Source organism: Dipodomys spectabilis, unplaced genomic scaffold (genome assembly GCF_019054845.1).
Source record: "Dipodomys spectabilis isolate Male_0828 unplaced genomic scaffold, ASM1905484v1 ptg000039l, whole genome shotgun sequence".
In the NCBI taxonomy this organism is placed as follows: Eukaryota; Metazoa; Chordata; class Mammalia; order Rodentia; family Heteromyidae; genus Dipodomys; species Dipodomys spectabilis.
Window position 1 is genome coordinate 5,376,106 of NW_024870716.1, and position 13,895 is coordinate 5,390,000.

The following is a 13,895-nucleotide window of genomic DNA, read 5'->3' on the forward strand; positions in this document are numbered from 1 at the left end:
GTAGGCTTTGAATTAGCATTCAAGTTCCTGCTAAACAGACATTCTTACCCTTGAGCCTTGCCTCCTGCTCTAGTTTTCTGCTCTGTTTTGAAGATAAGGTCTCACTTCCTGCCTGGCGGGCATGATCTATGTGTGTTAGGGTTCCTGGTACCTAGAGTCATATGCTGATCCTTGAGTCCAGCACTTCTTTGAGAAAGGGTTGCTGGAACAAAGTTGCTAGGATTGCAGGCTTGAGCCACCCAGGCAATTACCATCGCCAATTACCATCACTTCCCTTCCACATCTGTGAAAAACCAGCTAGACCAGACATAAGATGTAAAGGTGAAAGGTCATGTCATCAGTGGCCAAACCAAAGACAGGAGATTTTGCATCACTGACAGCTCAAAGGGGAAAGGTAACGTTCCTTCCTTCCTTCCTTCCTTTCTTCCTTCCTTCCGTCCTTCCTTCCTTCCTTTCTTCCTTCCTTCCTTCCGTCCTTCCTTTCTGTCTTCCTCTCTCTCTCTCTCTCTCTCTCTCTTTCCTTCCTGTGATTACACTCAGAGCCTCAAGCTTGTTAGGTAATCCTCTACCATTGGAACCACATCTCCAGTTCATTTATGCTATTTTAATTTCTCTCTCTGTGTGTGTGTCTGTCTGTACTGAGGCTTGAAATCAGGGCCTTGTATATTTCCTTGGCTTTTTTACTCAAGGTTGGTGTTCCATCAATTGAACCACACCACCATTTCTGGTTAATTGGAGATAAGAGTCTCACGGACTTTTCTGCCCAGGTTGACTTCCAATCAAGATCTTCAGATCTCAGCCTCTTGAGTAGCTAGCCGCCACCACCATCTGGGTCAGAAAATTTGCCATATGCCCTGCTTTGCCATTTCATTGGAAGAGCGAGACATGTGTCACACCTATCAACCTCTCTGAAATTTTGAGCCTCGGGTGGAGGGGGAGGGGGGGGAAGTGGGTGTGCTTCTGGGCTACACCCCACACTGCAAAGAGCAAACAGAATCCCAGCCCCAAAGGAGGGATGCTAGAGTGGGGGCGGGGTTATGGAGGGAGAGGCGTGTCCAGGCAAAGGGAGGGGCGTGTCCAAGCCGCGCCTCCCGCTGATTGGCTGTGGCCCGGGGGGAGGCGGGCTCTGGCTGGCGCTGGCCCGGCGGCTGAAGACTATATTGGCACGGTGCCTGCTAGGTGGAGCGCGGCTTCCCCGCGCTGCGCCTGTGGACTTTCGGGGAGAAGGATTCCACGGGCGGGGCGGGCGGGCGCGGGCAGGGGAGCGATCGGGCTTGCTGAGAGCCAGCCGGAGGAGGTTGCCGGGCTGCAATGCGATGAAGCAGCAGCGGCTCAGGGAGCAGAGGCTGGTGCTGTGGGGAGACTGGCCGACCAGGGGCCCGGGTTGCAGCTCCCGGGGTTGCTGAGGCGCGCGGAGCCGGGCGCGGGGAGCGCGGCGGGGGCGCGTGCGGCCAAGCCAGCTTGGGTGGCCATTGGCTGGGTGTGTGTGTGTGTGTGTGTGTGTGTGTGTGTGTGTGTGTGTTTTGTTGGTGGTGGGGTGATTGGCCTCCCAGATCGGGGGATCCCTCGGGTGGAACCATGCGTGTGGCCAAGTGGATAACGGGGCTGCTGTACCAGCTCTCGCTCGTCATCACCAGGTCTTGGGAAGTTCATTTCCACCCCAGACAAGGTAAGGTCACCCTCGGGGCGCCCGAACCCAGCCCACCAGATGGTTTTGGCAGGAGGAGCGGGAGCAGAGGCGCGCGCTCTCTCTCTCTCCCCCTCCCTCCCTCCCCTCTCCCCCTCCCTCCCCGTGTGGGGGCGGAGGAGGGGGGGGGAACGTAACCCCGCAGGGAATCCCAGCACAGCCCCACAGCCAATCAGCTTGTGCATCCTGGAGATCTTTTGATTGCTTGTGGATTTCGAGGAATCGCGCGCGCCGCGGGGTGGGGTGTGTGTGTGTGGGGGGGTGAGAACGCATTTGACTCCCCTCCCCTCCCGGGGGAAGGGGGGAGTGGAAACCACACAGCAGGGGTGTGCATGCACAGGGTGGGCAAAAAGAGAGTCGGAGAGGCAACCGGGAAGCCCGGGGGACCTGGGATGACGGGCTGCTGGGGGTTCTAGGGGTGGCAGGATCTTGGCTTGGAGAGGTGGGGAGCAAACCAAGGGGGGCGGGGTGGGCTGGGGAATGTAGATGGTGCACCGTGCGCGTGTGTGTTGTGTGTGTGTGTGTGCATGCGCACCACCAACAGTGCATCTGTCCGTTCTCTCGGGGTGAGTGGGGACCTAGACCTCCCAGGGCGGGATATGGGGTGGGTCGAGCCCTGGGGGGGGGGCCGCGGGGGCGCCGGGCGCGCGCGCACGGTGGTGGTTCCAGGGCGCCGTCCATGTCGGTTGCAGAGGCCCTGGTGAAGACCCTGGCGTCTTACGAAGTGGTGACCCCGGTGCGGGTCAACGAGTTCGGAGAAGTGTTCCCGCAGAGCCAACACTTTAGTCGGAAGAAACGCAGCTCGGAGGGTCGGGAGCCCACGCCTTTCCGGACCCATTACCGCATCAGCGCCTACGGGCAGCTCTTCCGGCTGAACCTGAGCGCCGACGCCACCTTCCTGGCTGCCGGCTACAGCGAGGTGCACCTGGGATCTCCCGCGCGCGGGGCCCGGGGGAACCGAGCCCGGACCACCTCGGACCTGCGGCACTGCTTCTACCGCGGCCAGGTCAACGCGCGGAAAGATCACCGGGCTGTCTTCAGCTTGTGCGGAGGACTGGTAAGCCCGCCCGCCTGCGGGGACCCCCTTGACACTTGCTGGGGGGACCCCCCCCCCAGGGAGGGCTGTGCTCAGAGAGCGGGGTGGTGGCTGACCTGGAGTTCAAGAGTGGTCCACCCGAAGGATTGGACAGGCGAAGGACTGCTTCTTCCATGCAGGAGGCTGGAAAGTTCCATTGCTAAGGCATGTGTGTCTACTGAGTAGGCAGAGTCCACCCTTTGAGCCAAACCCAGAGAGCATCTTTCCTACAAGTGTCAGGTGCTTGAGGGGGCTGGGGCTGGGGTGGTTTTGGGGGGCCCTCCATGTACATGTTTCCAGTTTCCAGGCTTTTCCCACTCAGATGCACTACTGCAGGTCACCTGTGGAAGCAGGTGTAGCACTAAATACGGGTGTATTCGCTGGCATTTAGGATGGTAGAAAGGACAAGATAGTGAATATACAAATAAACCAGAAGGCTCACCCTGGCAGGGTTGGGAAGTCAACTTCTTTAGCAGTTGGGGGATGACCCCTAATGTTTGATAAGCAGAAGAGAGAATAGGTTCAATCTACTATAAATGAAAAGGTAGAACATAACTACAAAGACTTTTGCCGGTGGCTGTGAGTGAAAATGAGAAATGATCATTAGCCTGGATGAAGGATGGAGATGCTGCTTCTGCTGCAGATTTTTCACTGAGAGGAGAAGATAGGAAGTAACAGGTCAGAAACAAACTGTATTTGCTTCTCTTGCTCTAAGCGAGTTTTACAGCTGGGTGCCAGTGGCTCACACTTGTAATCCCTATAGCTACTCAGGAGGCTGAGTTTGAGGGCTGAAGCCAGACCAGGCAGATTCTTACCTGCAGTCAATCAGCAAAAAAGCTGGGAGTGGTGGTGTGGCTCAAGTGGTAGAGCATAGTTCTTGATGAAAAAGGCTAAAGAACAGCTCCAGGTACTGAGTTTAAACCCTAGTACCAGCACACACACAAATGGAGGCTTGTTATTACTTTTTCTTGCTATGAATTTCTTCAGTAGTCTGTCTAATCCCAGTTGCACTAATCACTTAGTGCAACAACTTTACATGTGCAGAAAATTATAAATAACACATACATTTATAGATGTACAATAGATAATGCATAAATAACAATATAAAAATTACACGTATAACTTATACAAAATGTACATACTATTTTATATATCATATTATTATTATTTTTTTAGGTAGCAGAACATTGAACAGGACTTTTTGGTGTTCTTTTTTATATATCATATTATATATCATATTTATACATTAAATGCATGTCAGTTATATATTTAAATATATTTGTATATATTTATAACTATTTATTTATTTATTTTTTGGGTCCAGTCATGGGGCCTGAACTTTGGGCCTGGGCGCTGTCCCTTAGCTCTTCAGCTCAAGGCTAGCGCTCTACCACCTGAGCCACAGAGCCACTTCCGGCTTTTTTTTTCTTTTTGCTTATGTGGTGCTGAGAAATTGAACCCAGGGCCTCAGGCATGCAAGGCAAGCGCTCTACCACTGAGCCACCTTCCCAGCCCAACTATTTAAATAAGAAACCAATTAGAAACAATAACTAAAATATTACAAAGACAGTTTGTGATATAGTAATATAAATTTGTTTAGTTATGTATTTTGGATGATCAGATCTACTTATAGACTACTTATGCACTCTACTTCTGTCCAATTGTGGTATAACAAATAAGCAATCCAGGTAGTTATATAGACTCCAGTGTGACATAATATCATTTTATTGGCCATAAATATCATTTTGTTGCCAGTAATCATTATTTTATTAGTAAAGAGGTGACAGTGTCTGTGGTTTCTTTTTCAAAGACCACTGAAGGGAATGTTCAGAACCAGAGATTAGTGTAAATCGAGGTGTAACTTTTCCCACTCAGTTTCATGGCACCCCAAGTTAAAGACAAACAGTTTGGGCTCCACTTTATCAGTAACTGATAAATTTATATTTGAGAAGAGACTAGAACTAGAAATTTTATTATGGGAATTATTTTTATTCCCAGGTACTCTAGTTTTTGCTTAGCAAAAGCAAATAAGTAAACAAAGCAGACTTTTAGAAAGGTGTTCAAAGATATTTTACAGAGTATCATCACTATTTATTATTATATGATAAAACAAAATGGATAGTGGGTCTATCCAGACAAACAAAATGTAATACTTCCTTTTAGGTTGATTTATGATGTCATTTTAGGTGTTAGCTTAAAAAGTCTCTGTTTTCTTCATCCATCATATTGAGTTGTCTTTACATTGAAATGCCGAAAACAGCTTTCTTTTTTGCGGAGAAATGTAAAATAGTTGGGACACCAGTGTATCCAGAAGCACCCTCTAGTATTTTCACAGCTACATACACTTCAGCGGAAAAAGAAAAAAAATCTCATTTCTAAAAGCTTTTAAAGTGACATTTACTTTGTTTGGAAAACTTAGACTTACTACTGTGAATTTAAACTGGTCAGCATATTTTTTTGATTTACTATTTTATGGCAGGGAAAATGGTTCCAGATGGGATATATTATTATTAGGAGTGATACTTCTAATCATTTTTATTCATAATATTGGTATAGGTGAAATTATTATCCCATATCACATTTTTGGATGTAGAAAACCATTGAAGATGATTCCGGCATGTAATGTGGCTTCATTGGATACAATTATCTAATCATCTCTTCTATATTCATGTTCCACCAATCTGTTTTTTTTGTGTACTTTGCTTATGATAGGTTTATTGATATCTTTAGAACCTTTTAACATTTGAAAATTAATTTTCAACTGGGCATCAATGGCTCACGCCTGTAATCCTAGCTACTAAAGAGGTTGAGATCTGAGAATCACCGTTCTAAGCCAGCCCAATCAGAAGAGTCTGTACGACTCTTAGCTCCAATTAACCACTCAAGAGCTGTAAGTAAAGCTGTAGCTCAAGTTGGTAGACTGCTAGACTGAAGCAAAACAAAGTTAAGGGACAGCGTCAGGCCCTTTGTTCAGACTAGTTATGAGCACAAAAACATTAACTTTCATACCTATGCAGTTTAGTTTTACCTTAATTTATTTGAATTTGTATATGGCTAAATTGGGCACAATAATCATGTAATGCGGAAAATTTCCAGTAATATAGGAAATCTGAAGAAATACCTAGATTGAATTTATTTTCAATATTTTGGTCATAATCTGAGATTAGAGACATCTCTTTGAGTTCCCTCCTTTTTTTTTGCTAGTCCTGGGACTTGAACTCTGGGCCTGGGCACTATCTCTGAGATTCTTTTTCTCAAGGCCTTACCCCTTGAGCCACAGTGCCTCTTCTCGATTTTTCTGAATAGTTTATAGGAAATAAGAGTCTCACAAACTTTCCTGCCTGGGCTGGCTTTGAACCACGATTCTCAGATCTCAGGCTTCTGAGTAACTAGGATTACAGGTATAAGCTACCAGCTCCTGGCTCACTACTTTTTTAAAACCATGACTTCAGCCTCTTGAGTAGCTAGGATGACAGCCTTGAGCCACCAGCAGCCAACTGATTTTCCTCAATTTTGATATTAGTCCTGAAACAGTCATTAATTTCTTCTTTATGATTGTGTGTTTTTATTTCTCCCTGGCTCTAATATTAGCTTTCTCTAGATTATTAATTTTATCAAGGAACAGAGAACCTTTGGTAGATCTTAGCATGCATCTGTCATCATATGAGTTTCTTATTTTTCAGAAAGTCTCAAGTGAATCTGTAATTTTATGTACAGTATGTGAATAAAACTGTGCAACATGAAGTTTAGCTCAGAAAATGAAAAGTTCAAGTGGTAGAACAGCAGCTGTGAGCAGAAAAAGCCAGGCAAGAGCCCCAGGGTTCAAGCTCCAATACCAGCACAATGAATGAATGCAGGAATGAATGAATGAGTAAACTAGTCAATGCGTGGATCAGCTGAGTTGTTTGAGATTAGTGTTGATACAAAACTCACCAATGCTACTTCTGATCCAGCTCATGCTACTTTCCCTGGACACTTACTTGACTGTGACAGTCTGGCTTGGGCTACTGTCAGTTGAACATTGAGATTTGTTGGGAGAATTTTTGGAGCTTGTCTTACTAACTTAGAAATCATCTCTTCTTCTTTGCTTTAGTTTTGCTTCCAGTTATAAATGGATGTTACATTTTATGAAATGCTTTTCCTGAATATATTGAAATGAGCACATGATTTAATTTTTTCTGCTAATGTGGATATTGATTTATTTACTTTTGTGCCACTACTGAGATGTGAATTTAGGGCCTGGGAGCTGCTGTCCCTTAGCTCTTTTACTCAGAGCTGGCTCTCAACCCCTTGAGCCACATCTCCAATTAACCACTGAAAGGTTGGAAGTGGAGATGTGGCTCAAGGGGTTGAGACTCTTATGAATTTGTCTATCTTGATTGGCTTTGAACTTTGATCCTCAGATCTCAGCCTCCTGAGTAGCTAGGTTTACATGTGTGAGCCACCAGCATCCAGTGTGCTGTTATGGTCTCTGTGTACCTTTTGGGCAGTAGCAGCAGCAGAATTATGCGCCTGAGAACTTATCATTTGTTGTCTTGCTTTTCGCTGGCTGGAGATGAGTGTATCACAGATTTCCCTATCCACCCTGACTTTGAACTTGATCCTCAGATCTCAGCTTCCTGAGTAACTAGGATTAAAGATTTGAGCCACCAGTGCCAGGCCTATGTAGGCTTTTGTTCAAATGGGTCCCTTCGTATTTTCACTGATGCCATTTATTTGCCAGTCGTCAATCCAAAATGTAAACTCATATTTGCTTCCAATTTCTTTTTTTTTTTTTTTTTTGGTCCGGTCGTGGGGCCTGAACTCTGGGCCTTGCGCTGTCCCTCAGCTCTTCAGCTCAAGGCTAGCACTCTACCACTTGAGCCACAGCGCCACTTCTGGCTTTTTTTCTTTTTGCTTATGTGGTGCTGAGGAATTGAACCCAGGCCTCATGCATGCAAGGCAAGTGCTCTACCACTGAGCCACCTTCCCAGCCCCTGCTTCCAATTTCTATATTGTTATTTTTTTCCACTTTCAGAAGTCTTGGTATTTTTATATTTCACTCATTCACTAAATCACAGAATCAAGCTGGACATCTATGGCTCATGTCTGTAATCCTAGCTACTCAGGAGGCTGAGAGCTGATGTTTGTGGTTTGTGGCCTTAATTTCTGAACTTATTTCTGAACTTACTTTTTTATTGTGACATTATCTACATCTTCATAAAGTTGATAAATGCTCTTGTGGGATCAGTATTTCCTGAGAATGTTATTGACGTCTAACATTACAAATGTACAAGCTATTGCTGAATTTCTTGTGTTTCTGGTAGCTCTCTTCTCCTATTTTCTAGTGGGTTCCTTTCTTCCAAATTCGCTCAGGGAGTAGTTTGGCCACCTAGAGGGTTTATTGTAATATTTCTTGGTGAGATTTGAAGTAATGCAGTCATTTTAGTTGAAGGAAACAGTTTCCAGATGTCATAAAACCAGACCTTACATCTGGCTTATACAATATTCTCTGTAGTTCATAGTGGCTGTATGTACTTCCATGAGATTTCTCGTAGGAACTTTTGTGCAGCTTGTCAAGACACTCCTGGTCTAAGATGACGGATTATCCAGCTGTACTCGTAACTTACAGTTCTGACAGGAAGCAAGAGTGGAAACTATCAAGAGTAGCAATACTGGTTTTTGTGTATTCTGAAAAATAATGATTATTTTCTAACCAGCTTTCTATTTCTTTCCCCCAGAATTGACAGAGTCCTAGATTATTCCACATGTCATTATTTATATTCACATTTCACTGTGAAATGAAATTGGTTTCCTTGATTAGTTCATGTCCTTCCTCAAATACTCAAACAATTGGGAGAATTTCCCATGCCTCTATTTTTAACATTCTAGTTTGTGTTATTAGAGGTTCTTTGAGAAGCCAAGTCCCAAATGGGATTTTTTGATTTTCAAATTTAATTAATTTATTTATTTAGTGCAAATGTCATGTTAAGCCGAGAGTCTGTGGCTCACTCCTGTAATCCTAGCTACTCAGGAGGCTCATATCTGAGAATTGAGGCTCAAAGCCAGACTGGAAAGGAAAGTCTCTGTAAGACTCTTATCTTCAATTAACCATCCAAAGGCCAGAAGTGGAACTATGGCTCAAGTGATAGAGTGCTCGCCTTGAGCGATAAAGCTAAGGGACAGTGCTCAGGTCCTGAGTTCAAGCCCCAGAACTGACTCACAATTACACATCTGTTTGAGAGACAAATGAGGGAGATGGGAGACCCACATAAATCTAAGACAGGGAAAGAGAGAAGAGGAGAATGTTGAGTAGAATTATCATAGGCTCTTCAAGTGGGGTTCAATAGAGCTCTCCTGGAGCCTAATATGGCAGAATGGAATCCTACGCTTTCTCCAAATGAGTCTCTGGCACACTCGGTTCTTAGCTCAGAGTAGCCCTCCTCGGGAAAGGTACAGGGCACAAAGACTGTGATGGATGGGTGTTAACATGTCCTTAGATAGTTATGGTCACCATTTCTAGGGCTATCACACAATGCCATCATATACTCAAATACTTGATGATCACACAAACACAATGTGAACTTCGAGGAAGGAAACACTAAGGAAGGTGTGATTAGGAATGTGGAAAGTTGATGTCACTGTTTGGGTTTGCCTTCTCTTGCTTGATCAGTGCTGATAGCTCACATCCGTAATCCTACTGTGAGGCTGAGATCTGAGGGTCACAGTTCAAAGCCAGCCTGGGCAGACAAATCCACAAGATTCTTCTCTCCAATTTAACCACCAGAACGCTGGAGAATAGAGCTGTGACTCAAGTGGAAGAGGGCACCAATCTTGTGAGAAAATGCTAAAGGGTAGTGCCCAGGCCCTGAATTTTAAGCCTTACTACTGGCACAGAAACAAACACCCTCCCCTAATTGTCATGACACTTGGTTAAGTGACTAAACAATCTCATGACCATTAACCAAAAATGGCGATGACACAGGAACAGTTGGCAAGAAAGAGATGACTATTTTGGAAATATCTGTTTGATTTTTTTTAATAGAGCCTAAAGACCTCGTATGTGCTAAACAAATGCTCTACCACAAGCTACACGCTGCGCTCCAACATTTGTTTGATTTTATTACAAACTTAATTTCTACAATTGTTTATATTCATATTTGCTCTTTTCCTCTAACAATTCTACCTGTCTTTTCCAATCAGTTTTTGAGCCATTCTCTCCCCCACCCTTTTTTTTTTTTAATATAATTTCTTGTGGTTAAAGTTGACTATTCAACTTTTTTGGGGGGGTGGCTGGAGGGAATGTTGATATTAGGACTTCAACTCAGGACTTATTGCTCTTACCTTTTTTCACTCATGGCTAGTGTTCTTCCGCTCAGGCCACACCTCTATTTGCTTTTTTTTTTTGATTAATTGGAGCTAAGGGTCTCATGCATTTTTCTACCTCCACTGGCCTGGAACCTTGATTCTCAGCTCTCAGCCTCCTGGATAGCTAGGATTACAGGCATGAGCCACAAGTGTACAGCTTCTAAGTGCTCTGTAAATAGTCTCATGATATTATTAAAGATGGAAAAACTAAGTATATTAGAAAACAGTTGAATGGAACCCTATTTTCAGAAGCACTGGCCAGTGTTTAATGTGTTAGCTGTAAATAATTAAAGAGAAGAGCTAGGGAGTTTTGTCCCCTGTGATGAAAGCTGAGATTACATTATTGGTGGTAGCAACTGTATATGTGTTTGTCATGTATTTTGGAAAAAAAAAATAAAACATGTGAATGAATGCCATAGTGATCATGTTGGGAAAACAATTGTATAGAAATCCTCAAATATATAAAAACTGAGGCCCTATGAGAATTAATTGAAACCAGTTATGTGCTCACCCCTTGCCTTTCAAAGAGCTTGGCAACTAGACAAGCATTATTCTATGCCATTGGGAAAGTCCTGTCCTAGTAAAAACTAGTGTGACAGCTTGGAATAGTTATAGAAAAAGCACATTTGGAATCGGACAGGCAATTCTCATGAATCAAATTGCAGGACTCATCCGCAGATAGGTTGCTTAAAATATGACATGATCTAAATATAATCCTAGGAACCACCTGCTTTGCTATGGCCTCAAATTCCTTCCCAGTTTTCTTTCCCAGTTTGTTATTTTTTTAAATAATTTAACTGCTTCCTTGGGAGCCAGTTGGCAAAACTTTTCTTTTTTTTTCTTTTATTTCATTAGGAAGCCTTCTTTCAGTGGGTGACATCTAGAAGAACTAATGGTAGTAAAATACTTTTTAAGTGCTTCAATGAATGGGAAGTCACTTTTCAAAACAAACCATTTGCAATTATTTTGAGTTTGGTGTTTGTAAAGAATAAGGTTTTGTCTAAGGAAAAGACCTGCCATTGTAAAGGCACAATTATTAGTCAGAGTCTTTTAAGGCCACTTAAAGGGAGGTGCTAATAGACTGTAGCTTAGATTCCAGCTAGAACTGGCTAGAACTGTATCTCCTATGGGATCTCTGATTGCACCCATGTGTGATTTAATTGGAACATGAAAATAGAACTACCTCATAGACAGATTTTGGCTCAAGAGGAACATATAAAACTGTCACAGGCACAAACATTTTCAGTATTGCTTGGGAATAGCGGGACAGTTTTCGTAGTGGGTTTGTTCCTGTGTTTAGCTAAGTGACAGGCTGGCTCACATCTACGGGTATCTTTTTCTAAGCTACTATCATATTTCCTCTCCTCAGCAGGCTTTTTTTTTTCAAGAGGCAGAAAAAGGATTTTCCTTGGATTCATAGACTCATATTTCAAAAATAATGTCTTTGTCTCTAACATTTGTTTTCTGGGAAGGCAAGAGAATGCTTGAGTTGTGTTATGTGTGGGTTATATTTATTTATATGCTTATAAATATAGTTATTTATATATAACCATACATAACTATTTATAATACATAATATATAAAAACCACATGCAAGTAACTATATTTTATTTATTTATATTTGTGGTTTATTTCCATTTGTGGTTATAGTTTGGAAAACTCACACTGGCAGCATTAATAAATTTAGAGAATAGACCATTAAGGAAAGTGAACAAGAGAAGTAGATAAAATAATCCTAATGTGTATTGACTAATTTTATTGAAAAGACATCATTTCAGGGTTTTATAGTCATGATATTAGATGGAATTTCATTGTCTTTTTCATTTTTAAGATTATCTTTAGTTGTACAAAAGGGTTTCAATTCTACATGCCACTTTGTGAGTACAATGCATTGTGATCAATCTCAACCCCTCATCTTTCTTCCTGCATCTGTTGCAACCGAACCCATTGATTTCCAGTCATTTAAAAATGTACAGTTTTAACATGTTAACACACCAAGAGTGCCCAATCATTTGACTTACCAGTATTGAAAGAGAAGTCATGTAAATGTATCTCAGACTAGCCTGGTGACCACTATGACTTAACAATGCTCAGCAAAAATCAAATAATAATTACATAGATAGAATTTATCATATAATTAATAAATATTATGGTGTGTATGGATGAGGCAGGGAGGGCTTGTACTCAGGGCCTGGGCGCTATCCCTGAGCTTTTTTGCCCAAGGCCTGTCTTCTACCACTTGAGCCATAACTCTAATTATGGCTTTTTGCTAGTTAATTGGAGATGTAAGAATCTCATGGACTTTTTTGCTTGGGCTGGTTTTGAACTCTGACAGCCTGAATCAGATGTCAGCCTGAGATTACAAGGCATGAGAAGTGAGAATTTTTTAATTCACCTAAAATAGAAAGAAATTATGTTGAAATATAGACAATATTATCAACAGACAATAGTTTTATATTACATGGTAAGAGCTAAGTCAGACTTAATAGTAACCTTAAGTTTGCAGTATTTGTGAGCATAACCACATCATGAGATATCTTGAACATCTTCCTGTAATGAAAACATCTGTGCTTCCCACTAACACCTTTCCTGGGATAGTTTTCCTGCATTGATGGTGGAAAGAAATTCTACATTTCTAGTTTAATTCTAAGGAAGATATCATTTTCCAACCATCCATCTATAAACTCTAACTAAACAAACATCCCTGTTGGTAAGTGTCTACATATTGTACCTTTTAGCCCATATTTTCAAAGTTATGTCCTAGTTCTGCTTGATATATGCCAAGATTACAAGGTAGAAAACAGCTTCTGTGCTTCGACCAATATTTACTGTGCACTGTGTATATCTGCTATGTGTCAGCAGCTAGAGTCAGCAAAAGAAGTTCAGAAGTAGACTCTGCTTATATGAAGCCAGGGAGACGAATCATAATTGGAAAGAGTAAATAACTATGACATAGGTTCATAAATGCTGAAGAAATTGAGGAGATAGGATGTATTTTCAGGAAGAGGGTGGGTAGGTGGTTAAGGAAGAGCCTTCTGACTATCTGCTATTTAATGTAGGTCTAGAAGCATGGGATGGAGGCAGTGGGTTTGATAAGGCCGGGTACGAAGTAGGAAGTAGAGAGAGTTTAGCCTGTGTGAAGCATCTGAGATAAGAAGGAAATTGTACCTAAGTCCACCCTGCTTTTTGGTGACTAAAGATTAGAGTCTCATAGACTTTTCTGCCCACGCTGGCTTTGAATCTCCATCCTCAGATCTCAGCTTCCTGAGTAGCTAGGACTACAGGTGTGTGCCTAAATACATATATATTTTTTAGAACATACAAACAGCATTCTAGAAAAGTCATTTCTTGGGGCTGGGAAGGTGGCTCAGTGGTAGAGTGTTTGCCTTGCATGCATGAGGCCGGGGTTCGATTCCTCAGCACCATATAAGCAAAAAGAAAAAAGTCAGAAGTGGCGCTGTGGCTCAAGTGGTAGAGCACTAGCCTTGAGCTGAAGAGCTGAGGGACAGTGCCCAGGCCCAGAGTTCAGGCCCCACAACCAGACCCCCCCCCAAAAAAAAAGTCATTTCTTTTTAGAGACAGAATACCCTTTGCCAGTCTTCTGAGTTTCAGAAACACAGTCTAATTACCCTTTATATTTATGATATAAATATGACTTGCTGTCATATGTGTTTACACCAAACAGAAATTTTAGTATATTATTTGTATTTCTAATGCATCTTGAGTCTGAAAGAATTCTTTTGAGTTACTTCCTAGTGCTTTTTATGACTTTATTTTGAATGTTAA

The 13,895-nt window shown here is 42.7% G+C and overlaps 1 protein-coding gene across 1 annotated transcript in view; it reads left to right on the forward strand.

Annotated features, from left to right (window-relative positions):
- The first annotated feature begins 1,578 nt into the window (after positions 1–1,578).
- The window catches only part of Adamts20 (ADAM metallopeptidase with thrombospondin type 1 motif 20), a 118,396-nt gene continuing 106,079 nt past the window's right edge, over positions 1,579–13,895 (forward strand). Inside the window, exons 1-2 of the mRNA XM_042677496.1 lie at positions 1,579–1,669; positions 2,380–2,744. Coding sequence (XP_042533430.1) covers positions 1,579–1,669; positions 2,380–2,744 — 456 coding nt within the window. The remainder of the gene's footprint in view (positions 1,670–2,379; positions 2,745–13,895) is intronic.